Source organism: Chenopodium album, chromosome 17 (genome assembly GCF_948465745.1).
Source record: "Chenopodium album chromosome 17, dcCheAlbu1.1, whole genome shotgun sequence".
NCBI classification, from domain to species: Eukaryota; Viridiplantae; Streptophyta; class Magnoliopsida; order Caryophyllales; family Amaranthaceae; genus Chenopodium; species Chenopodium album.
Window position 1 is genome coordinate 43,761,936 of NC_137850.1, and position 25,965 is coordinate 43,787,900.

The following is a 25,965-nucleotide window of genomic DNA, read 5'->3' on the forward strand; positions in this document are numbered from 1 at the left end:
TTGACAGGTTTAATATGATTACTTTAAATGTGTGTACGTACAATTTATATTGGTTTGTTGATTAGATATCAAATGTGTGATGCTTATGCGTAATTATCATTGTAATGAATAGTTAACGTTGATTTGGCTCTATGTGATTGAAAATGGTTGAATTTTCATGTGAAAGTATGACATCTATACTTTAATTGATCACTAGGCCACTTGATTAAGTTATTGTAATTAGGGGAAATATACTGCAATAAGCAGATTAAATTAATTTAGTTTACGGATTAGAGTTAACTCAGATACATGAATCAAGTAGTAATATAGTTGTAGTAATATATTTATAGTCCTAACCAAGAGGTCAGATTTGATCACATGGTTTGATGGTGGTTGTTTCCTTGTACATAAATAATCTGTTACCAACCTTTTGTTGGGAATTCGTTATTGGTTAACTGATGGGAGCTCTATAAAACCTTCAAAACTCACGCACTTAATATCGGGGATCATTTTTATTTTTTTTTAGACAGCGGCTATAACAATACAACAAAGAGAAACCTACATACCCACTACAAGGATTACGAATTGTTAGCTCGTGGGAAATCGGGGATCATAAATTGTACACTTACCGGTATCATAAAAATAATATGTCAAAGAGACTTAAAACCTATTTGCCCTATGACTTTGATTAATGTATACTGTATAGTCATGATAACTATGGGTATGTACTCTTACGTTGAAATTCAATTCATTTCAGCTCCTAATTTCCTTCTCTTATAAAATATTCAGTGTTCAATTCAGTTCAGTTCAGTTCGGCTGAGTTCAGTCAATGAGAACAGGCCCTATGACAAGACACTCAAGAATCAAGATATCTCTTTAATCTCACAATCATAAATCTAAACATTGTAGTCTTTTCCTCTCACAATTACAAGATAACTTAATTAAATTCGCAATAGTATGCATGTACTTCGTACATGGATGCATGCATGTTTTGCCATCGTATAAGCATATGAATTGGCATAGAATACGGTATTGGACTAAGAAAACAGGTTTTGAGTCTATATATTAAGAAGCTTGTATGTCGTGAACTTATCGCATGGACATGCCATATCTTGCACACTAACATGCGTGCCATACATCGATGTCAAATCGCTTAGGTCTCTCAATCAACTACTACTTCGTTGAAGAACCACTTGCACGAATGTGCTCCAGGTTGCATAGATGTGCAACATCTTGCACAGACGTGCATGACTCTTACGTACGACACTCCTTTTGCTTACCGTAACATTAGAACTAACACTTTATAGACTCATTCACACATCTCCGCAACAAAATCAACTAACAAACTGATTGTGCTTTTCTAAACCATTTAACTTCTCACGTTTTGAAAAAAATATAATTTGAAAGCTCAAACACATCTACTGTTTAGGTGATTGTTGAGTGGACAAACATTTAATAATTCGAAATAAAATTAATTACAATAGTGAAATTAAGAAGCCTACAGTCCGCCCCATGACTCAACAATATTAGTAGTAATGTTTTTGCAATGTGTAGCAAAACATAATTGGCTATATATTTGTGTAGTTATCACAAGTTAAAGTTTATATGGGTGCAAATCAAAATAGTTCCTTATATTTGACCCCTTTAATTTCCATGGTTGGCTAGTCCAAAGTTGACCCATTTTTTTACTTGTTTGACACGTCCAATATAATGTTTTCTATAGTACAGTACATGAATACAGGATTTTCTCCAAATAATGAATGGGTAGTCTCAAAGTCTAAAGGAGTAAAGGGTAATATCATACGGAGTAGTAAGAAGAGGATGGTCGTTGTCTCCTAATTAATGCTCAGCAGCTAGCCTCTTTGCTTTCACGCTTATATTGCCACCTACATTTTCGGTCTCCATTAAGTTATGTTACATTGTCTCCAAATACTTTAATTTTATAATTTGATCTAATTTAAATTTCTCCAAAAATAATCTAAATTGCATTAATCATTTGATAGTAATCTAGGCTAGTCATTTACATTATCTTAATTTATGTTTGCCACTTATGATAATATTGGATTTGATTATAAATTTGTTGATAGTGAACCATTGAAATATGGAGTACCAGCAACAAAGGTGGACAAAGCATAGAGCTGCCATTTGAAGGACAAATATACTCCATACTACGCAATTTAAGATAATTATCATGTTACAAGTTAGGGTAAATTTGATCGTGTTTTACCTACTCCGTATATTCATACATATGGAGTACGATTTCAAAGTGTAGATATTTCTTGGAAGCAATAATTTTTTTCCAACTGAAGTAAAATAAGACAATATTACAGAGTATCAAATAATTTATCATAAATCTGTATACGCTAAAATTTCATTGTGATTATTGATTAATGCATATGATGAAGATGGGTAAAGAACATTCAACCCCCCTGTTCATCGAGGAACCTACCATATACGGAGTGGTACTTCCTGGCTCAGAGTCATAAGGACACATCGGAGGCGCTTACGAGTAGAAGAGGGCCGGCTAGAGGCCTAGCACATCTCCTCAGTTCTCATCATAAGGTAGACCACCATACAATCTCACCCATTCCCCTCCCTTCATTTTTTCAACATTAGAAAGATACATTCAACACAAAATTTCCAACACCAAGTATCCAAAAGACCCACATTTTTCCAACTTCAAACCCCCCAATTTCTAGTGTCATAAAAGTCAAATCCCACATTAAGAAGGCCAAAACAAAAGCAACAAAAGAATAGTCCAAAATCAGACCAATACCAATAAATCTCCCGCCAAGTATTACTAGTAATAAATCCATCGTAAACACAGCAAAGAAATTTAAAGCTTGAGAGTTGAGAGTACCATAAATCAATTTCCTGCATTAAATGATATTACCCTATTTCCTAACCAACATCAATCCCATCAATTTAAGTTTAACACTCCCTACTACACCTCCACACCTATCTCCTAACCTACACTACGAGACTACGAGTATTATCTTTACAAAATCGAGATCAAACCCCGTTTACATCATTGCATTAAAGCTCCGTTTACGCCCAAAACCCAACTTCAGAGAGTAGTAGATAGATGGAGAGAGAATCCCCAAAAGTAATCTTAAACAAAAAGTCCCTTAATTAAGTTACATTATCTCTCTCCATCTTTCTAACACTCCCTTAATATTTTTCTCTGTCGTCAATTTCACCCATTTAATGCACTTGACAGTTGACACACCCTCCCATTAAATTTTCCTACTACATTTACACCACCCTCACCCCCACCACATTTACACCCCATCATCACCGTTCATTCATTCCACCTTAATCCAACGCTTCATCCACCTCCCACGTGTCATCATCTCCTACCGTCTGTTAAACCTCTCCGGTGAAATCAACGCTTCAGGATCACCCGACCTCATTCGACTCGACGAAAACATCGCCGCTCTTCCAAACAATGGCGACGCCATTGATTTCATTCTTCTAGAAGGTTCATCTGTGCTAGCGTATCGTAAGCTCGCTGAAGACTCTGATAACGGGAAAAACCCTCGTCGCCGGAAAAACGCCGGAGATTTCATCGTTCGCCGGAAAGAGAATACTCTGGATTTTGCTAATGAGCTAAACGGCGTTGATGATGGTCGTTTTGTCCAGAAGAAGCTCCGCCGTTGACGGTGGTGATACGGCGTCGTTGCCGGCTCCATAACTAACCTTTCCGACGGAAAACTCCGTTCAAAACCAAACGAATACGATCGTTTGAGAAGAAAATCGAGTTCTCTTCTATTACAACGGTGATCTTCCGACTGAATTACCCTTCTTTCCGGCGAGAAAACCTCCTGGATTTCGCCGGAATTTTGCTCGACATCAACTTCCGGCAACGGCTCTAAAAACATGCTTTCGAGGAGAATTCCTTCGTCGAAGCTTGGACGGATTCTCGCCGCCATTACCGGCGATAATAACGGTGATTCCGGCGGTGGCGGGAGATAAACTCCGGCACGACAAAGCGGACACGTGGCGTGCGATCGAAGCCACATGTCGATACAATCAACGTGGAAAGCGTGACAACAAAGAGGCAGAGTACGAATACATTCTCCCTCCTCAAAATCAAGCAAACAAACAGCACAATCATTGAATCCATCAACTTCGATAAACCCTAATTTCGTCGGAAACCTGTAAATTGTCAACGGAATATTCTTGATAACCGATTCATCGAGGCCGTAACGTGAGTAAACGTAGAATCCGTCGGATGATTCATACGGCGGCGGCGGAGAGCCGATATCGGATGGCGGGAAGAGAATCCGGCGGCGGCGATGACGGCGGAAGAAGCGGAGAAATGGCGGGAAGAGGTGGCGGGAAATAAGGCGGGAGTAAGTGATGAAGAGGAAGGCTGCTGCTGCAACGACCACCATGGCGATCAACGGTGGGCTGAAGTCGATGGGGAGTTTGGACGGTGGAGATTGGTGGACGACTATGGCGGAGAGAAAGGAGGTTGGAGGAAGTGTGGGGCCTGGTTGAGGTGGGTGTTCTTGTTCTGGTGGTCTGGCAGCCATTTTTAGAGAGAGAAAGTAGGTAGGTAGGAGAGAGAGTGTGTGTGAGTGAGTGAGGTAGAAGAAAAGGAAATGGGGTTAAAATTTTTGATTTATTAAAATGATTTTGGAAATTTAGGATTGCATATCTTCATGACACCTCAGCTTTAGGAGGTGTGTATAAGAAATTTTAATATACATTCGGGTATACCGTGAGCTAGGTGCACTTAAGAATTTGTAGTGACTACCGAGTGATCTTACCATTTCAGTATTACTCGGGACTTGGGTATACTGTATTTTTTGTATTATTACGGAGTATTCAAATATGTTGTACGGGTTTGTGATATGTGCACTCGGGTGTATGTAAAAATGTATCGGGTGATTAGAGGAATATTAAAAGTAGATGAGGGGAGTTTCCATCTAATGTGGGGGGAACCCCACTTAGCACTAATGCGGCATATGGATTGGTGAAAAGATTTGTTGACTAAGTTTGAGGGGAGATTGACCTAAAAACAGTTGAATGCTAAGGTGTGAAAATGACTTGAATCTTAGAAGGGGTTTTGTTTGTCAGTAGAGTTTGTTTTCCCATTGTTGGATATGGAAAGGTGAGCTTGTGGGGGACGCAACCTAAAGCATTTGTTATCAAAAAGAGGGTAGTAATTGGGTACTCCATTATACCCAACTTTAGCTCGATCTAGTGAAAATTAAGTATGGATAGTAATATAGCTTTAGCATAATCATTATGCCGTCACCTTTAGTACTTGTATTTGGTAACTATTAACTTATAGTATTGATATACGAGTAACTAATTGTATTAATTGAATTTGATAGCTAGCTATATTAGATGTTTTTAATGACTATTTGGTAATTTATTTTGAATTCCTAATTAGTTTATTAGAGTGTACAAAATTGCTTTAACAACTCTAACAAAGAGTTGGGTAGATTTCATTTATAGACCTAGGCACCTAGCCTAAGTTAATAATGATTTCATTTAATATATTGTTAGTACAATACCACGAGCATAATTCAACGAATAAATTGGATCATATGATTGTACGATACCACAAGCATAATTCAACTAATATTACAATTCCAAGATCATAAACTAAACTATTTGATTGAAGGCCAAATCACAATCTCAATAGAATCACATCAAAATTGACAAGATCATGCGTACAAAATCATGTAGAATTGAAATAGGATCATAAGAATTGTATGATCAAGCTATTTCCTAATAAAATGAGCTCAAAAGCTATCAAACCTATTTCATAATGCAAAAAATAACAACCCATTTAAAACAATGAAATTTTATAACTCTATAGTGTAGGATTTGAACTATGTAAGAGTGAAAAATACTTCAACATCTATCTTAAGTTAGAATTATGAGGATAATGTTAGCAAAACTACGTATAATTATCATTTCTATTACTTGAAAATAATGTATTTAGTCCTTTGATAGCATATTAAACCCATTTATTTTATTATTATTTTTATTTTTATAATCATACAATCCAACAAATCGATTCAACCCCATTCACCGATCCAAACTAGAAACCTGACCGTGTTAACCTTAGATGTTATCACGTACATGAAATATTTTAAATTCTAGAATGAAATAATCACTCAATTTAAATCCTAATTCCATTCATAATTCATTGACTCATATATTCTAACCGAATTGATTTTGTTAATATCTTAGGGTTTTGAACTGAGCTAAACTGAACTGAAATTATTGAAGCTGAAATGAACTAAATATTTTATGAGAGAACGAATTTAAGAATTGAACTTATAGAAACTGAACTAAACTGAAAATAATGTGAAAAGAACAGGCCCTTACAACATGATAAATCTAAAATCTAAAATCAAATCTCAAAGTTAATAAAAGGGTGGCTAGTAGTTTGTGGGCTAATTCTTCCAAAAAAAAAAAAAAAAAGTAGTTTGTGGGCTAATAAGAGGTATGGTTACCAAAGCCCAAACCCAATTTCGAAGCATTATCTTATAGCCCAAGAAAGAAAACCGAATAACCTGATTAAGTAATCAGCTTTATATTCAACCAAAGGCTCATAATTTAGGGTTTATCGAAGGTTTTGGGGATAAATCCATAGATCTTGCAATCTAGAGAAAGAGAAGAACAAAATAAAGCAAAGATGTTCGGAGGAATGTTCCAGAAGAAACCAAGCAAGGAAGAAGCTCTGAAGCAGCTTCGCTCCCATGGATTGATGTTCGGAGCATGGGTTGTTGCTATTCGGGTCACTCCTTATGTTCTTCAGTATTTCCAGAAAGAGGAGATCACTTTGGATCTTTGATTCAACCCCACCAAAATTAAGGTATTATTCTTATGATTTTCATGTAATTGACGTTATTTGATTCTTAATTTTATGTTAATTGGGTGTTTAATTGTGTTTTAGATGTTGGCAAAAAAAATTCAATTTTGCTCAATGTTGATTATTTTCGCATATAGTTAAGAAGAATTACAATTCGAACCTGGTAATTAAGTTTGTTGTGCACAAGATTGCAATTTTTACAATTTATGATTAGGGTTTATTATGAAATAGAGCGATTGTCCATGTTTAATTAGCATTAGCAATAGAAAGGGGAAGTTTATGGTGATACGATTTAATCCCAGAACTTCACAACTTGAGAACAATGAATTGGGATGAATTAAAGGGGTTCTTTTCAGTGAATTTGCGATTTTATTGTGTAAATTCTTCCAATTAAATGATTTGGGAGGTATTAGAGGGGTTCTTTCCCTTTGCGATATTGACATTATCAAATTGTATTAATGTTATCAAATTTTCCCAATATATGAGTTGGAAGTATTAGAACAGGTATCTTTTCCTTGAAACTAACACGAGCTTCACGATTTGAGAACAATAAATTTTCAATGATATATAAGGATGATGTGTTGTTGGGTGTGACTTTTAATGTAGTTGAACCTGGGAATTGAAATTTAGTGCGACTTGATGCCATTAGTGTTAATGGGGGTGGTGTTGAGTCATAGTTTGAGATAGGATTCGAAAACTAAAATAGAGTATGCTTGAAAAAAGTACAACTTATAGTGGAGAATAACATCCATGGTGAATCTTGTACGCATTAGCTTGTTTGATTGATGCAGTTTCTATGATGGTTGAAGGATTCTTGTACACATGAATTTATGATTGGTGCGTTACATAGAATGTGCTGGACAAGAGATGAATTGATTGTAATTAGGAATATCTTGAGTCTAATATAAAGTTAAGGGCCCAAGGCAGGGGCCCATATATGCATGATGTGCATGGGTGTTCATTCTATGTGTGTGTAGTGTGTGATTGTTTGTGGCTTTTCTTGTGCTCTATATTACTTTTGCTCAATATCATATGACGCTACCTTATTTTCCTGCTAAAAGATATTTTAAGCCTTTTTTTTCAGGAGGTGTTTATATTCAATGTAATTTTTGAACTGATTTATTGCTTTTGTAACACATGAGACACATGGTTTCATGTAAAAGGTAACTCGTTTGCACAGTTTATGGCCTCTCTTTCAATGAGAGGGTTGTAATCTACTTTCCATGCCTCTCAGATTGCAAAAGTGGTCTTTTTCACAAAATCTATGCATTGAAGGTTGTTTTGGCCAGTTTTTGTTGTTTAGCTTTCATCAATTAAGCATGTAATATGAACTTTATAAGAATGACTTTTTTTGACTTTGTTTACTTCAAGGAATTCTTATACTAAGTAAAGTGCATGCCTGAGGTAGATCTAGTTGATTAGCTTATTAACCCTGATAACTGAAGGTTCCAAATCATAAGTGCATTAGAAAGCTTAGCTTAGATTTCTGGTTCTTGTAGCTTTCCTGTGATCAGTGAAACTTAGTTTAATCAAAAAGGCTTCTTTCTATCCCGTCAAAAAAAAAAAAAAAAAAAAAAAGAGGCTTCTTTCTACTCACGTAGCCACTAGTTTCATTGGGTTTAAGACTTTTGTGATCAGTTACTGAGATGGTGTAAATATATCCTGATTCTCTCATAGCACTCTTTTGACATAATATTCTGGAATAGGATCAAAATATAGTCTGAGAGGAACTAAACTACTAAAGGGCAGATGGCCAACCAGTTCTCTGTGATAAATGGCTCATTCACATTCTTGTAGCTTTCTGTCAAACTTGAGAAAAACTCTTGCGATATCTCTCACATATACACACAACTCTGGGAGGAAATAATTACTAGGCTGCTGGCCATTTTAGGTCTTTGTGATAAATGGTTGCTTCGCATCATGTCTCTCTCAAAATGGGGAGGTGCTTGGAAGATATATTTCACTTACAATGACACAAGTACACATGCAAGAGCCTTTGTGAACTTCCAAGTCATTAATTGTTATGTTATTTTGATATTTTTTTAGTCAAATTTTCAGCAGCTTAATACTTTTTTTGGTTGTTTGCATTGCAGTGACACAAGAGAGAGATTGAAAATGAAGGGAGATATTATTTATTTAGGTTGCCCAAGCTGTCGACAAAACTTCAGTATTTTGTAGTTGGACAGGATCTGTTCTTAATTTTTTTCACTAGTTATCCGTTAAAATAATTATTGTACGCTAAATGTTTCTCGTGAATTGTTTCGTACAATTTTAGGCTTGACAAAGGTTTTTCTTTATTTTTTCATTGTGCTATAATGGGAGCTACTTGGCGAAGAATACTGTGTTGTTTTTAACTCTACCTTCTTGCAGTGTTAATTTAGAAATTAAATTTGCATTAATCATGTATGTTGTGGCTAAATTAGCCGTAATACAGGCAAAAACAAAACCAAAGCCAATAATTTTTTTGGCAAAGTTGGTTGGCTTATACAATCCAAAGCAAGTACTAGCCGAAAGCAATTTTCACTATTTGACCTCGGAGTTTTGGTAGTAAAATGAACTGTCCTTTCAACCATATTCTTCTTTCTATTCTAGATATGCTCCTGTAAGTTAACAGGAGCAGTTGCTGAATGGTGGGCTTGAAAGCTTTATATTACAACTCTTACATCACTCTTGAATGTCTTGATTGACGATAAGGACAGAACAGAAGAACTAACATGACTGCTGGAGAAACTTGTACCACTAGACCAGCATCTAAGCAAGTTGATTTTGCTTCATGAATTCATTAAACAAGCCCCTTATAAGTAGCAACATTCCAAAAAAGCTTAACCTGCCACGCTTAAACAGACCACGTAATCAAATATTGCTCCGACCAAGCAGATTTGCCGTAGTAGCAACCTGCTAATATCTGTGAGGCAGTCCACAGAAGTTTCACGTTACTAAATTAGTTGTGACAAAGGACTAGTATGTAACCCAGTAAAAATCAACAACGATAATAAAACCATCAACCATATTTATGCACACAGATAAAAAGTTGATTAGAAGTTACAAAGCTATTAAACGCATTAATGGAGGAAGACGCAAGTTTTTAAATTTTTTTAACATAATTTCACACCAAGATCAAATCTGCAGCAGGTATGAATATAAGTAATACACATTAATTGGAGAAAGACGTAATTATTTTTTCATTTATTAAAATTGATTTCTCACTAAGATAAAATTTGCAGCAGGTATGAACTCTAATTGGTGTGTCACACAAATGATCAGTTTTGGGCTCTAAAGGCCAAGAACACATTCCTGCAATCAAAAGTATAATAATAAAGCGCCGTGATAATATGTGATGGGGCAGAGTATAAACTTATGTAGGACAGATACTCTCAATGTTTTGATAACCAAGAACTATAAGAAAACGACGGTTGCTATACCTTGAAAAGATGACTGTGGGTGTGAGCATCTACAACACCAAAGGATCATCAAACAGATGTATATCAGCATCCTCCTGGAACCATGCACAGGAAATTCGAATCCTTTGCTTCTAAACGCCACTCAAATTGATACCCCTCTCACCAACAATAATCTTGTCACCAAAAGATAAGATTTTGGGATCCTTCTTCAAGAAACATGCTTCTAAGACTGTCATACTTTCATGATCCATTTCTTTGCCAAGCGATATGTCAACTATCTACACAGCATAAGCCTCGGATCCACTCAGTCTTATAGCTCAGATCCAGAGATCTTTGGTACTTCTCCGAGTATACCAGAGAGTAAGATTGGCTCGCCAAAGCTGAGTACATAGCAAACAACTACCCACATATTAGCAGCAACCTTCGAAATAGATTTAGAAAGTTTTTCCATGAACAGGGTGCAAGCTGCCAAAACTAAGAAATGAAGCAACCCTATCAAGGGAAAGCTTTGTTTGAATCAACTCTTAAATTTCATATAAGATTTACAAACATCATCCTTAAGGATACTAAGGTCCGAGAGGTTTTGTTATAACCTTTAGCGATGGCAGTTTTCAGTCCGACTAGTGTTTTAAGTCCTGATTCTTAACACAGTAAGCTTACATATCCATCATCTCTTTCCTCAGACTTTCTGCTTCATCTGCATTTCCTTGCTTCAAGTAGCCATCAATAAAAGCACCATATACATGTGACTTGGGTCTAAACCCCTTCCCTGCCATTTGTGCCTGAAGTTTCAAGGCTTCCTCCGTCTTTCCCTCATCACATAAACCCTTTATCAGTAACTCATAGCTTGACTCTCTCGCAACAAAATCAGCATTCTTCATAGCAACCTTGAAGAATTCCAAAGCTTCCGAAACTGACCTCTTACAACAAAGTACTCTAACCATTGAATCAACAGTTGAACTATCAGTCTTGAACCCCTTCCTACGCATATCATTATACAACAGCATAACAGAATCAGCATCTCCAGCCAAACAATACCCACCTATAAGATGTTCATAAGTAACACGAGTTCCCTCCACGCCTCGCAATCCCATCTCTCTATAAAGCTCCTCACCCTTCCCAACCTCACCCATTCTACAATACCCACCAATCAATGTATTATAACCAACAACATCAGGATTCAACCCCTTCACTCTCAACTCTTCCCACACCTTTTCAGCCTTCTCCAAACCACCTTCCTCACAATAACCCTCCATCAAAATGCTATAACTATAAGCATTTGGTTCGCAATTCGACTTAACCATCTCAATCCAAACCTCTTCCACCATATCAAGCAATCCATTTCGATGAAACGAAAGCATAAGATCATTAAAAACATGTACATTTGGAACTAATTTACCATTCTCACACCTAAATAGCTCCTTATATAAATCATATCCAAAGAAACAATCCCTAGTTTTCAAGGCACTCGAAATCAACTCATTACAAGTACCAACATTAACTATAATTCCACGATTATGTAACATCCTAACAATATCAATACATGGGTCTAATTTATTCATTTCTAAAAGGGAAACAATCAATAAATCAAACACAAAGGGGGCAGAATCACATACCCTGTAAGATTCAACCAAAGCCCTAAAAACCTTACACTTTTTCGCACAAAATTCTTCAGAATCTTCAACACCCATCAAATCAAACTCCCTAATTGCCGACTTAATAAGCGATTTAGCCCGGCCTTTTTGGCGACCGCGAGCTAAGATGTGAATAATGGTGGCATACGAATGGAGGGAGGAGAGAGAATGGCAGCGGCGCGTGGTGAAGAGGAAAAAGCGGAGGGCGAGGTGGGGATTGTTGCGGATTTCGAGGAGGATTTTGGAGGTTTGAGATGGGGTGAACCCGTTGGGGAAGAGAGAGAGAAGAGTGGACCACCGGGATTTCCGGCGGTGGTGGGTTAGGATTGATACGGCGGTAGAGACGGCGGAGGTGTCGGGGGTTGGAGAGGAGGAAAAGATGGAGGAGAGTGAGACGGTGGTTGAAGAGGTGGCGCGTGGGGTAAATGCGCGCCGGAGGATTGCAGTTGACATTAGTGATGTTTTAGTGGGAAGTTTAAGAGTGAACAGAGGATTTACATTCTGGTTGGGGGAGTTTTGGACTTTTGGAATAACGGGTGTAAAAGAGCTGAGCCGACTCGCAAACTACTCGAGCTCGGCTCGGAATTTTTACAAGCTGATAGCTTGATACACAGGCACACAGCTATGTTTGGCTCGAAAGCTTGCAAACAAGCTTAAAATATTTTTAATTAGTATGAGTATATTTTTTTTAACATGGTAACCTTAAATATTACGGAGTAGTAGAATATTTAATAAGTCTAAGAAAAATAAATAACCTTACTTATAATACGGAGTATATCTTTAAAATAACATCATATTGTTATGATTTTCGAACCTAAGTTGAGTTTTATTATAACTTAGACTTAATAATTTAAGTTCGAGGTTCGGCTTGAACTCGAGCAATAGTGTAATGAGCCAAGCCTGAGTTACCCAAGCTCAGTCTCGGCTAGGCTCGTTAACACCCCTACTGTTGGGGGTTGTTTTGATTTTTTTTTTTTTTTTTTTTTAAACCAACCTTTCTTCTACATCATAAAACTTCAAAAAGAAAAAAGAAAAAATAAAAGTTGGGCGGAAATTTTTTTATGAGGCGCTAACACATGTACTCTGATCTAGGGATTTTTTTTTTTGGAAATTAATTTAGTATAGTATATTGATAGATAGTTCTCGAGCCACGTTCAGTTTTTTGAAATTATTGATAAATAAATATAGAAGTTTTTAGAAATAAGGATGAAATGTTTCCTTTTCATTACTGTATAACCTCATATATCCGTTCAAAAAAAAAAAAAAACCCTCAAATATGATGTACTCCGTACATCATAATCTCAAATGAGTAAAAGATATATCTAAGGCCTGGTTTAGTTCACTTTATTTTTACTTATTTCAGAAAAAAAATAAGTTTAGATCAAATAAGAGAAAATAAGTTCAGACCAGATCAGATCAGAAAAAATAAATTCAGATCAGATCATCGTTTTATGTGCTGTTTTTATCGATAAGCAAATGTTTCATATATGGCATCAAATAGATTCATTAGATTTTCTCGACCTAACCTTGAATAATTAAGTTCTTGAATATCTATTATTGATCAATCTGCTTGAAAATGAATATTATTTATTTATTTATTTTTATAATCATAAGGAAAAAAACAGACGTTAGGAAACTCTCCTCACAAAACTTAGGGCTTGTTCATTTGAACTTAATTTCAATCCAGTTCAGCTCTAATCAGTTCAGTTCAATTCAGCTCCAACAAATTCAGTTCAGTTCTGCTCCAATCAGTTCAGTTCAGTTCAGCTCCAACAAATTCAGTTCAGTTCAGCTCTAATCTGTTCAATTCAGTTCATTTCAGCTTCAATCAGTTCAGTTCACTTTAGTTCATCTCAGTTCAGTAAAGACAAACATGCCCTCTTAAAATTGAATATATGTGGCATAATTTGAGCCATTATACGAAAATATGCTTCAAGAAAGTGAGCACAAGAATAGGATTATTACCTTCTACCTTAAGTATGGAGTGATTATTTTTAGAATCTTATATAAAGTTGGCATCAATTCTTTTTTGTAATATATACTCTGACCTACATTTCCTCCTCAATTATTTGGATAATTATTCAACTTTACTGCGAGATGTTGTGTCCTCCATTCTAAGCAAACCATGTAACATTATTAAAACTTTTTAAGAGAACTTATAATATACTATACAATAATACTTTATTCTTCAAATGTCATATCCTGTGATTCTTGTCTATTACTCCATATATTGTAATACATTTTCCAAAACCTAATTATGGGATCGGATGACTCCTAGTTTGTACTTGTAATAGTTCTCATGAGTCATGTTCCATAACTTATGTAATTTAGTGTCGCGTACAAAAATAAATAATAAAATTGTAATTTAGTGAGCACAATGACATCTTGAAAAATATAATTTAGTGAGCACAATGACATCTTGAAAAATGCCTCATTTTAAAACTTTCGACAAATTAAAGTTTTCTTAGATAAGGTTGATTGCATGTTAAACAAACTTAATTTGTTCATTTGAATGTCTTTTTTTGACAATCAGTTGTTGACTTTTTGCTAACTTACATGGCCTTATTTGACCAACTAATTTAATAATACATCAATTGTTAATTTTGGACATTTTAATAACGTGGTAACAAATTTTTTTTTTTTTGACGATAATAACATGGTAACAATACATATACTAGTTGTGAAAAAAATATAAAAAATAATTAGTTTCTTTTTTTTTTTTTTTTTTTTTTTTTTTTTTTTTTTGAAAACCAAGTAATTAGTTTCTTAATACTTAATTATTGATCAAATTATACATAATAAAGAATTTAAGATAAAATGTAATAAATAAAATATTTTTTATATGGATAGTGAATAATTGACTTTGGTACGTGCGATGGAATTAGGAGTAATTTTAAAATTCGTACAAGAGATAAGAGCTTTTATAATTGAACTAAGCCCATTTCTTGCACTCTACTCCAACACCATGTAATTGGAATCTAGAGCTCAATGTCAAAAAGGAAAAAAAAAAAAAAAAAAAAAAATGAAAATCACATCATAAATAAAGCAAAAAATTTCATATTCTTGTGTACTTTGAAAAAAAAAATCTTATTCTCTATGTCTCCTCTCTAATTCATTCTCTATCCATAGGAATTTTCATGTACATTCTTTAACCCACCCCACATAAATTTGACATTACCATAAAAATTCTTTAATTTTAGATACCTATTAGCTTCAATCTCAAGCTCAATAATTCTACCCAATTTTACAAGTCATCCCATTATTACTATTACTTCATAATAATATCTTAAATTACCTACTACTAGTATAAATATATTTGCTAACTTGTAAGATGTGTATATTTCTAGAGCTAATATAACAAATTAATCTTAACCTAAGGTATGAAATACAATGAGATTTCTCATTTTAGTCACCCAAAACACAAGCTCAAACTTGAGTACACAGAAATTCCCTTTAAGTGTGATGGTTGTAAGGAAATAGGCATAGGATCTTGTTATAAGTGCAATATATGTGAATATGATCTTCATATGCATTGTGCTATTCCTACCCCGGTAATCTACCACCCCTTTTATCCTAAATGCTCCTTCATCTTCGTGTCGAGGCCACCAGGGAACGTGCCTCGATATTGCAATGCTTGTGAGAGAGGTATTTCGGGTTTTTCGTATCATTGTAAGTCTTGTGGTTTTGATCTTCATCCTTGTTGTGCCAAGCTTCCTACCGCGATAGATGATGGAGAGATCAACTTGTATCTCTATAGGAAGGTCAGTGTTATCATTCTTAACTCCTATTTCACAATAATAAGCTAAGAATCATGTTTATGTTAAAACCTTTAACTAGATTTCAAATTATTATGTTTGTACTACTAATACATACTTTTTCTTTTTCTGTTTTTCTTAAAGTAAATGTTTTCCTTCCCAATTGTCATCTCCAGGAAAAGAAGTAAAACACAAATTTGAGATAAGAGTTGTATGTATTGACACAGAGATTTATCTATAACAAAGTTACATATGCACAAATCGGTCCATTTAATTTGTACTATGGTTTAGTTTTGCCAAATGGACAGTTATTGCGTGATACAACATATGCCGGTACCAGCTATATTAAAAGGACCTTGACCATATAAATATAAAATGAATAAAGTACAAAAATTGAAGGTTGTAGTTTGTAGACTTGTTTAATTTTTGAAGGCTAGTGTCATATTATACGGAGTTTTTTTTTTTTTTTTTTTTTTTTTTTTGTTTGTGTGCGCGTAAATATGTGTGTAGGCTCCATTTTATTTGAGTCCACTGATTAAACTAGGTGTGTTATGTGAACGTAGGTTAGTGCTTCATGTCAAAGGTGTGGGAAAAAAGGACGAAGTTGGAGCTACCGATCATCAGATAAAAAATACAATCTACACGTAGCTTGTGTCAAGGACATGCTGATTGAGAGCTGGCAAGACTTGTACAATGGGCGCGGCCTAGGTAGTACGATTGCTCGTAGTGGTGGGACGAGCATACGGGATGTTCCGGGCCTGAAAAGGACCCTGCTACAAACGCATAGTCATAGGTATACTAACACTAAGAGTAAGGGATCAAAGGTACAAAAATGTTGTGAAATGGCTGGAATGACATTGCAGTTCGTTATCTCAGCTGTTCTTGGGGATCCCACTTCTCTTATTGCTGGGGTCATAGGCTCCATGATGTCTAGGTAACAATAGTACTAGCCATACTCCTCTGTCTTAGTACACTTAAATTTGTAACAAGTGTGACATTAACGAGTAAAGTAAGTGATCGTCTGATTGACAAGACTGTACAGTTTGAACCTCCAAGAAAATAGATACACCATACACTTATAGATGCTTTTTAAGTGGTGATATCAGACCAAAAGCGCTTGTATAATAAATTCATTTCTCACTAATAATCAAACGACCAATAATTATATTAACTATTGTACCATGCCAAATATTAACTTGGACTCACATAGTCTTGTCTAAAATTAAATGATCTATGTCTTATATATCCAATATAGGCATATAGTAGCTTTGTTGATAAAATAAGTGGTGCATAACTACATATATGTAGGTCATGGACAGCTATTAAACCCACTTTATAACATGATAAATTAATATGATAAAGATTCCCATGAAAATGAAGAATTGTCGTGACATTTTTAAAGATGTTTATTGATAAAATAAGAATGTAATGTTATGTGTTCAACAGACAATGCTAGGGTTGAATTGAAGTAATATGGTAATTACGAGGCAAATTATTCAATCTCCATATCTTATCCTCTAGTTAGGTTGCACGGGCCACATATTGACTTCTAGAGCACAATTTCCCAAATATATGATAAAAATTAAAAATTATTGGGAAAAAAGAATAATACTCTATGAAAATAATGGATTGTACTCCGTATAGTATTGGATGATTTGTATGGTGGCCTCTATAAATATACATCGGTGTATTTACATTAGTGCATTCTTTATAAAATGTACGTGCACAAAGATATTGTTGCGCATTTTATAATTATTGCTCATTTTAAAATCTTAATGTTAACAAAAAATAACGATGCTAAATTATGTTTTAGGAGAATTTAGGGCCTGTTCACATTTACTGAATTGAGCTGAACTGAATTGAACTGAACTGATTGGAGCTGAACTGAACTGAACTGAAATGAATATTTTATGAGAGAGGGAAATTAGGAGCTGAACTGAACTGATTGGAGCTGAACTGAACTGAACTGAAATGAATATTTTATGAGAGAGGGAAATTAGGAGCTGAACTGAACTGATTGGAGCTGAACTGAACTGAACTGAACTGAAATGAATATTTTATGAGAGAGGGAAATTAGGAGCTGAACTGAACTGATTGAAGCTGAACTGAACTGAACTGAACTGATTGGAGCTTAACTGAACTGAACTGAACTGAAATTAAGTAAATGTGAACAAACCCTTAATTAGTATGTATAAATGGTTTTTATTCAGCGTGCTTGTAGATTATCCAATCTCCAACTAAGTCGAGGTCACTTGAGCAATCTTGTCCACTTGAAAAACAAATGTGTAAAGCTATTAAATTTACTTTCTAATAAAGACGACATCAGTTAATGTATGAATTTTATTGGAAATCAAGTTTTCATTGATGAGAATACTATGAAGCAGTAAGTACCCCATGTGAATTCAATAAGACTTGACTTGTATAGATGTTGGACTCTTATGTAGGAAGTATATAGAAAATGTAACATTATTATTAGTTACATTACCTATTATAATACGAAGTAATAATTTTAATTGATTTCTTAGCTATCTATCCTGTATTACCGACTTTGCACCATCTTAATCACTAATCACATACAATTTTGAATTTTCACTTGCACATAGCTGTGTCACTGTGTGGCAGCTCCCTGATCACAACTTTAACCTGATATATGTAACATCATTGGTGTATGATCAACGATGATACTTCATTTTCAGTTGCAATTACTTCAGACAGTATTATACTTTGCATATAACAAGTTGACATAGATTGCTATCAACCACTCCCTTAATAATGTTGACATGCTAATAATTGAAATGGAATCCTATCTCAATTTACGAATATAGAACCAGTGTTTTTTGGATAATTAATCTCTCTGTGTTGTAACAATATTTTACGTAAGAGGTGTAAGGGTTAATCACATCATTATTTTAAACTTAACCCTAAAACATAACGTGTGACCATCAGACCTTTGTCATTAGATTTAGACGACTTTATTGTCTATCGAGGTAAGACCATAATCATATTCCGTATTATATAACCAAATTAAAAATTTGAATTCTTAATTAGACATTAATCAATTGAATTATCCCTCATAGTCAAGATTCATAACATTGTATGCCTGAGTTGTTACTCGGTACTATATACAAATTCAATAATCAATTTATGAAAAAAATATTTCAACTAGACTTAGGGCCTGTTCTCATATGTTTATTTTCAGTTCAGTTCAGCTCCTAATTTCCTTCTCTTATAAAATCTTCATTTCAGTTCAGTTCGGCTGATTTCAGTCAATGAGAACAGACCCTTAATTTTAACCTTTGGATTTCAGTTCCATAAATTGGAAGACATGAAGTAAATATATAATACCCCATTTTGTCAGTAGTTGTCATGACATAAAGATGAAGATTTGAAATTTATACGGTATATACTAAATACATGGATAAGGTTTGAAATCTTGAAAAGGAATTTAAGGTGAAAAAGCTGTATATAGGGTGCTTAAACTCGACTGCAGAATTGTCGATATATTCAATTGCCAATTCGTTTAATCAAAACCTTTAACCTTGGCTGGTAGCCTGGCCTGGTAGTACAGTTGCATTACACCCAACTATATAACCATTGTTTCTAATTAGCAAGCTCTCTGGCTTCTATGCGTGAGGCCAAAGACGAATTTCACCAAGCTCATTTGAGGAGGTACTAATAGAACATATTCTTTGACAATTATAAGACTTTAGCCAATAAAAGTTGGCTTAAGTGGTAAGCAGCTTGATGTCACTTAAGGGAGGTTTTGAGTTCAAGCTTCACCGACTGCAGAATACTCTTGTTGGGTTGGAAGACTCACCCATCAAAAGCCACGGTATGCACGTCGGGTCATATCCGAATGTAGTACGTCGAAGCTAAGCTTGGTGAATCGGGTGGGCCGGTGGGGCAAACTAAAAAAAAGAACCCTAGGCTTCACGTTAGATATGAAAGTACAACTTAAAATTCAATCTTCGACTAGTGTGTGTTTGATTTTAGTGTCATTAATTAATTACCAACCTACCCATTTGAAAAAAATATTCCTAACCAAACTTTTAATTTCCCCCCATTATAGTCCTTGTTTTAAATTTAGGACTTGTTTGGTTGAATGGAGGAAGTAGAAATTCCCACGAAAACTCAATGCCCATGAAATTGTAATTCCTAGGAATTGTCAAAATTTGTTTGGTTGAATGTGGGAATTTCTACTTCCCATGGGAAGTTTAACTTACCTAGGGGGGACTAGGTAAGCTAATTCCTCCATTTTGTGGGAAGTAGAAGTTCCTAGAAAGTCCCACTTCCTGCATAATTGTCAACCAAACAAGTATATAGAAATCTATTTTCTAGGAAAATAAACTTCCCATGAATTTATTAGGCAACCAAACAAGTTCATATACTTCGTAACAATTTTTTTTTTTTTTTTTTTTTTTTTTTTTTTTATCATGTACAATCGTTCATAGCATAACAATTATTATATTATCCGGATCAATAACTAGTTGTACTTACATAATAATATGTCGCATCAAAAATAGTAGAAACTTCTTGGTGGTTTGATTTTTCACTCTAGAATTCACCAAGGGCATGTTCGGCAAAATATAGCTGTGAAGGTAGCTGTAGCTGTGGAGATAGCTGTGAGCTGTGGAGATAGCTGTTAGCTGTCAACAAGCTGTTAGCTGTGAAAAAAGATAATTTAGGTATGATTGTTCGGTAAAGTAGTGGTTGACTAGCTGTTACATTTAAGAATCAATATTTTATTTTTAAAACTATACATTAAATTTTCAAAAGCTACTTCAAAAGCTACCTCTAACTTCAAAAGCTAATAATCCTAGCTTTTAATAAAAGCTACCTCCACCACTAAAAGCTACTAGAACCATTACTTTGCCAAACACTCACATTTTTTGTTGAGTAGTGGTTTGACTTGGTCAAACCACTAAAAGCTACCTAAAAGCTACTCAAAAGCTAGCGCCGAACACGCCCCAAGTATCGAATTTACCATGTCAATTGACATAGAAAATACTTCACACTAACATTACGGTCACTGCAAGCTGGCTATCAACCGAAAGCGCAATGTTGCATTTTCTTGCTACATCCTTTTGGTTGTTACATAAAAAGTTATATGTAAACCATATAATTTTCAACAATTTGTGATGTATGTACGTAAGACTATTATTTTGGTATATATCAAGCCTTTTCAAATCATATAGTTTATGATAATTTATCTCCTTTTTATTGTCAATGCCCTTTCTAGGAAAACCATTTTCATTTGTCCTTACAATATAACGGTGGGGCTAACTAGGGCCTAAATCTTCCTCTATAAATCCCAATATATTTGTTTTCCTCTTTATTCATGCATAAACATCTTAATCTCTTTTTTTTCTCTTCTTACCAAAAAAGATGGGCATTTGTAGCTCTCAAATGACCAAAAGAAATGGCAACTTTCTCTCTTTGAGACCTACGGTTATGATCATTCATCCAGATGGAAGCTTATACGAGTTCAACGAGGCGATCACTGCGCGTCGTGTACTCTCTCAACACACAAGTTGTTTTCTTGCTAGTTCGGAGTCAATGTATGTTGATTCAATTGCTCCTCAAATTTCATATGATGAAGAACTTGAGCTAGGTCAGATATACTTTCTTTTACCACTTTCTCAAGCTCATAAAGTCCTTTCTCTTGAGGACTTATGTGGGTTAGCTATTAAAGCTAGTATAGCACTTGGGTTCTCTAATATCAAAAGAAGTCACTCTAATGTTGCCAAAATTGTTGCTCAAGCTCGTAGCTCGTGTCGCGTCCTAAGTGGGCTTGATGCTATTGGTGCACTCTACCCACAGGCACGGCGAGGTAGCCGAAGAATTGGGATTTAAATTTTGTTTTGTATTCATTTTTAGTTTGATGAAACTCGAAAAAATGAAAAATGTAAAAATTTTTACGACCATTTTTTTAGAGTGATGGTCGTAATTTTAACTTGTAGTTGTACGCGATGTGACCAAAAGCAACGTGTGTATCTCTAGAGAGTTGCAATGTTGTGAATTGGTGTAAAAATGAACCATGTAAAAATGGCCAATTTGGCCAACAATGAATCATTTAAAGGTTCATATATGTGTAACACTAAGTGGGCACATTATGGGCAGCACCAATTAATTGTTGTTATTGGTCTGATTTTATGCAAAAGGCCAAATTTGGGAAAAGAAAAAGTACGAATTGTAACAAGTAACAACCTTCTATATCTTCCATGTCTTTGCTTGTTCAACTTTTGGTTCAATTATTAGCACTATGAGCTGGTTTTTGTACATATAATTAAGTCCAAGGACAAGGATATGGTGTTAGTACATTTGTAATTATGGATTCATTCATGCTTTTAAAGATTTTGCATAACCAATTAGATTTCGGGCCCGATGCATTAACATTGTGCTCTTGCTCTTGTGATCATTAATATGGTGTGTTTTATGCTTGATCAAGTTTAAATCGGATTGTTTAATCGGACCCGTTCCTTCATCATTTTATCAGCAAAGAAAGGAGCCTAAAACAAGATAAGCCCGATAACTTGGTCTTATCCCAACCTATGGTTCTAAGTGGGTTACACTTTCTTTTGTAACGTAGTGACTAGTGAGCACATTAGAATTTAATGTCAGAATAAATGTATTCGATACTTGTCTACAATAAACGTTTTTTATTCACATGTACATACACCGGTAAGGCAATAATTTAAAATAATTTCGCCCCCCACCCCCTGCAAACACACGTGTGCCGGGGGGCAAGAACAGGGTGGCAAGACAATGACGGATTATAAGAAAAGGATCGGACTTCTCTAGTATTAACTATTAAAGGGTTAATGATAAGGGTACTTGTCCATCAAACTTGAATGCATGCATAAATTGAGATTCAAATAGCTGGATGTACCAAACATTTGTACTGTACAAGGGCCCTTAAAATCCAACAAACGAAGAAAAATTAAAATCTCAATAAAGTGATCTGCTTTCTTATTCTTTTTTTCTGTTTGTTATCAAATTCACTGAATCTACATTATTTGAACAGATATTCATTCTTTCATACATTTATTTGGACTAATGCTAGAAATCATCATACATTAATAACTAGTCTAATCTAACAAACTTTGTAACACATTTATTCAAGGCTATCTTACTAAAAAAAAAAAACATAATATTGTTGTTACATAAGATATTTTTGTCACTAAACAACTTGTGCTGAAGGTTTCATTTGTTGTTTAATAGCAGCAACTAGCTGATTATAAGCTTCTGTCCAAGCTTCCTTCATCTCTGATGACCACATTTCAGGAACTGCTTCTTTAATGGTTTCGAGTAGCGCGAATCTAACAACCTTTATGTGAAAACAAAGATCATATTGTTACAATGTTAATAATACTTGCAAATGACATATAATATGACATTACAATTTGTTTAATCTAATTAATTACCTCAAAATGCTCATCAACCACCCCATATTTGTAGTGCAACTCTCCTAAATCCTTCAAGTTGGATTCTTTCACTGTGGCCTTTCCTGCCTTCCTCAAATTAACAGCTGATTCACAAGTCTAAATTAAGAAGAAAAAAAACACGATTAGATTTTTAAGTATTGACTTTTTTTCCTCTTTGGTTGACTTCATGACAAAGTTAAGGTTATAAAGAAAAAAATAATTCTAGACACGAAGAATAAAAAAGAACAAAAAGGAACGGAGGGAGTAATTACCATAGCGAAGACAGTTAAGGCATGGGCCTTAAGTTTTGGGGTTTTTTCCAATGGAACATCATTAGAATCATTTAAGAATGAGAACAATTTCTTTGCAGGGTGCAATCTCAAAAACCCTGAATTTAAATCCATTCCCAAATTAGTAATTCTAAAATAGAGGAAGATTATAAATATACTAATTAATCAAATTTCTGGGATTTAATTAGATGATTATTTAACCTTAAGAAAAGTTTAAGGCCCAATTCAGAAGCATTCTTTTTCATGGCATTCCAAGATTTAACCACTAGAATTTCCTGCTCTTCAGTGAATGCTTTCACAATTAATCCACCATTATTCCTCTTGCTTACACCTAATATAATTAATCACCCAATAAAGTGTTAATTAATTCGGTTTATATAATATAATCAATATTAAATTAGAAAATAAAATGAAGGGGGAAGGATTTTACTAGTGATGAATCTGGAATCTTTGCAAAAAAGTCCCTGAAATTGAAATTTTTCCCTTTTGATCCATGACAACTCAGTGAATCCGAAATTGGAATTTTTCTGTGGAGAAAAATCACCATGAAATTTCACTGCATTGGAAATGCAAATACCTGCAAAAAAACCCACAACAATAATTAAAAAAATAAAAAAAAACCTTAATCTTTTTTTGAAAAAAATAAAAACCCAAGTAAATTTAATAGTATCTAAAAAATCAAAATGAAAGAATGTAGGAAAATGACATTACCTTTGGAGGCAGGGGGTTTGGTGCAGATAAAATCCATTGGAAAATATGAAGATGGGAATTAAAACTTGGTAAGAGATGTATAAAATATAAATAAATACAACAAAAATTAGATCTTGGTTCTTTAAAACAAAAATAAGTAATCTAAGTACAATGTACTAAACTACTAATGTGACTATGTGAGCAATCTGAGCATGCAGTAGCCTTTCAAGGAAGAGTAGAGTCAACCTACTTTACCTGCTTAGGTAATTGCATGTGTCATGTTGCTAAGATGCTAAGAATTCTCAACTTTGTATATCTATATCTTGTTTTCCTGCCTCCGCTCTCAAATAACCTTCTTGTTAGATTGTTAAGGTTTGAACATGTACGGTGTATAAGGAATTTAGTAGGGCGACAGAAGGATATAAGACAAAAAGAGTTGAGTGACAAAGATTTTCATTAAAACTTTTTCACTTGTTTTAATATAGATACATAGTTTGATCGACACACCTGCTAACCTAATGTACATTTTATACTAATAATATAAAGGATTATTCTTTTTAATTTTTCCTAAATAATAAAACTTAGATATTTGAAACTATTAATCGAGAAGATTGTAACAATGACCCACACTTTAATAATATGTCGAACTCGCAAACATTGATTAAAACGGTGTATGTGAATTATGCAAAAGTTAATTGAAAGTTAAAGGTGTAATGAAGGAGATCATAATAATAGATATTTTGGCTAGAATGACACACGTACTTGAAATATTGGTAGACATTAGTAACAGAGTTGTAAAAGCTAGTTTCTTTAGAATTGATTACATTATCCTTTCAAAGAGTGTTAATGTGACTTCAATTCTTAATGGAAGTATATATCATGAAGTCTCATTTAATTTAGCCTTTGTTAATTATGTTCAAAGTTTTTAGTTTGCAGTTGACAAAAGACACATCAATTCCCTTTGAGGCTTTGATAGATGAGTGACGACCTCCCCTCCCCTTTATTTGACAACATTAAGGCCACAACGGGTGCAGTGGGCGGTGAGTCGGTGACGGAGGTTGGGGTATTTTCATGTTTATCAATGCACAATTTTAATAATTATATTAATGTATAGATTATCTTAGGTAAAAAAAAAAAAAAATTCGTATAACAAAAATAATCAAAATAAATTCAATAAAATTGTATATGACTATACTTTTTCTTATACAGATATGAAAGTTACGTAATCGTTTTTAAAATCCAACCGATACATGTATATTTAATCGATTAAGTAAGAACAAATTTAGTGTCCAGCCGGAAGGAAAGGATAACTTTATCAGATGTGACAAAATTCAAATACGTCTTCCTAATTCAATTCGAGAAATGCATGAAAAGCAACTGTGTTCTAAATCAATTTGGCGGCTAACAGATCAGACTATAAATTTGTGGGTTAGCCATTTGGCATATTTCATGAGCTTTATTTGGCTTGTTAGGAGATGGCTACTATGATGTATTGGTACTTTGGAAGGTCTATAGAAAACAGATTTTTTTTTTTAATAATTTATAATAATAATTAAAAAATATGATACTGTATTAAAAATGATATAAAATTCCCCAATAGTAAAGCTTTAACATGGACATAAATTTCTTCATCTAATAATAATCTAATATGTTGAAAACTTGAAGTAGTCTTCACTAGCGTTCCTTCAATGATAATGATTGAATAAACGGAATTTGATAAGAATGGGGAAATATAACATCAAGATCAAGCAAGAATTTATTGAATGAAATGGTAAGATGCACGTAATGATTGTAGACTTGTAGCAATGTATGTCTTCATATCATATACATATTCGAGAGGAGTGAGGGGATGGAGGGATGGTTGGTCCCTCCATCTCCCCCCATGTGATGGGGGTTCAACTCCTCACAGCCCCATTCCTGTGATAGGATGGGGGCCCCTCCCCGTAGTTTATCG

At 34.5% G+C, this 25,965-nt stretch overlaps 2 protein-coding genes and 3 pseudogenes across 5 annotated transcripts; 2 read left to right on the forward strand and 3 right to left on the reverse strand.

The window, feature by feature from the left end:
* Nucleotides 1-2,302: 2,302 nt before the first annotated feature.
* LOC145589819 (RING-H2 finger protein ATL65 pseudogene) lies at nt 2,303-4,876 on the reverse strand (annotated as a pseudogene).
* Nucleotides 4,877-9,169: 4,293 nt separating this feature from the next.
* LOC145589821 (pentatricopeptide repeat-containing protein At2g15980 pseudogene) lies at nt 9,170-11,830 on the reverse strand (annotated as a pseudogene). 2 transcript variants are annotated; one of them, XR_014101820.1, is made up of 2 exons: nt 10,240-11,830; nt 9,170-9,644 (listed from the first exon to the last, which is right to left on the reverse strand). The product of XR_014101820.1 is annotated as a pentatricopeptide repeat-containing protein At2g15980 pseudogene, transcript variant X2 (transcript). The 2 variants fall into 2 exon arrangements; XR_014101819.1 differs by having other exon boundaries at nt 9,170-9,722.
* A 3,173-nt stretch (nt 11,831-15,003) lies between these two features.
* On the forward strand, nt 15,004-16,772 carry LOC145588100 (uncharacterized). Its single transcript, XM_081644744.1, has 2 exons — nt 15,004-15,613; nt 16,171-16,772. The coding sequence occupies exons 1-2, from the start codon at nt 15,233-15,235 to the stop codon at nt 16,543-16,545; spliced, it is 756 nt and encodes a 251-aa protein (XP_081500870.1). The 5' UTR covers nt 15,004-15,232; the 3' UTR covers nt 16,546-16,772.
* A 4,220-nt stretch (nt 16,773-20,992) lies between these two features.
* LOC145589088 (uncharacterized) lies at nt 20,993-21,460 on the forward strand. Its single transcript, XM_081645654.1, has one exon. The coding sequence runs from the start codon at nt 20,993-20,995 to the stop codon at nt 21,458-21,460; it is 468 nt and encodes a 155-aa protein (XP_081501780.1).
* A 1,087-nt stretch (nt 21,461-22,547) lies between these two features.
* On the reverse strand, nt 22,548-24,269 carry LOC145589826 (anaerobic nitrite reductase Glb1-1-like; annotated as a pseudogene). Its single transcript, XR_014101821.1, has 6 exons — nt 24,033-24,269; nt 23,752-23,898; nt 23,523-23,652; nt 23,304-23,419; nt 23,032-23,148; nt 22,548-22,934 (listed from the first exon to the last, which is right to left on the reverse strand). The product of XR_014101821.1 is annotated as an anaerobic nitrite reductase Glb1-1-like (transcript).
* Nucleotides 24,270-25,965: the final 1,696 nt, after the last annotated feature.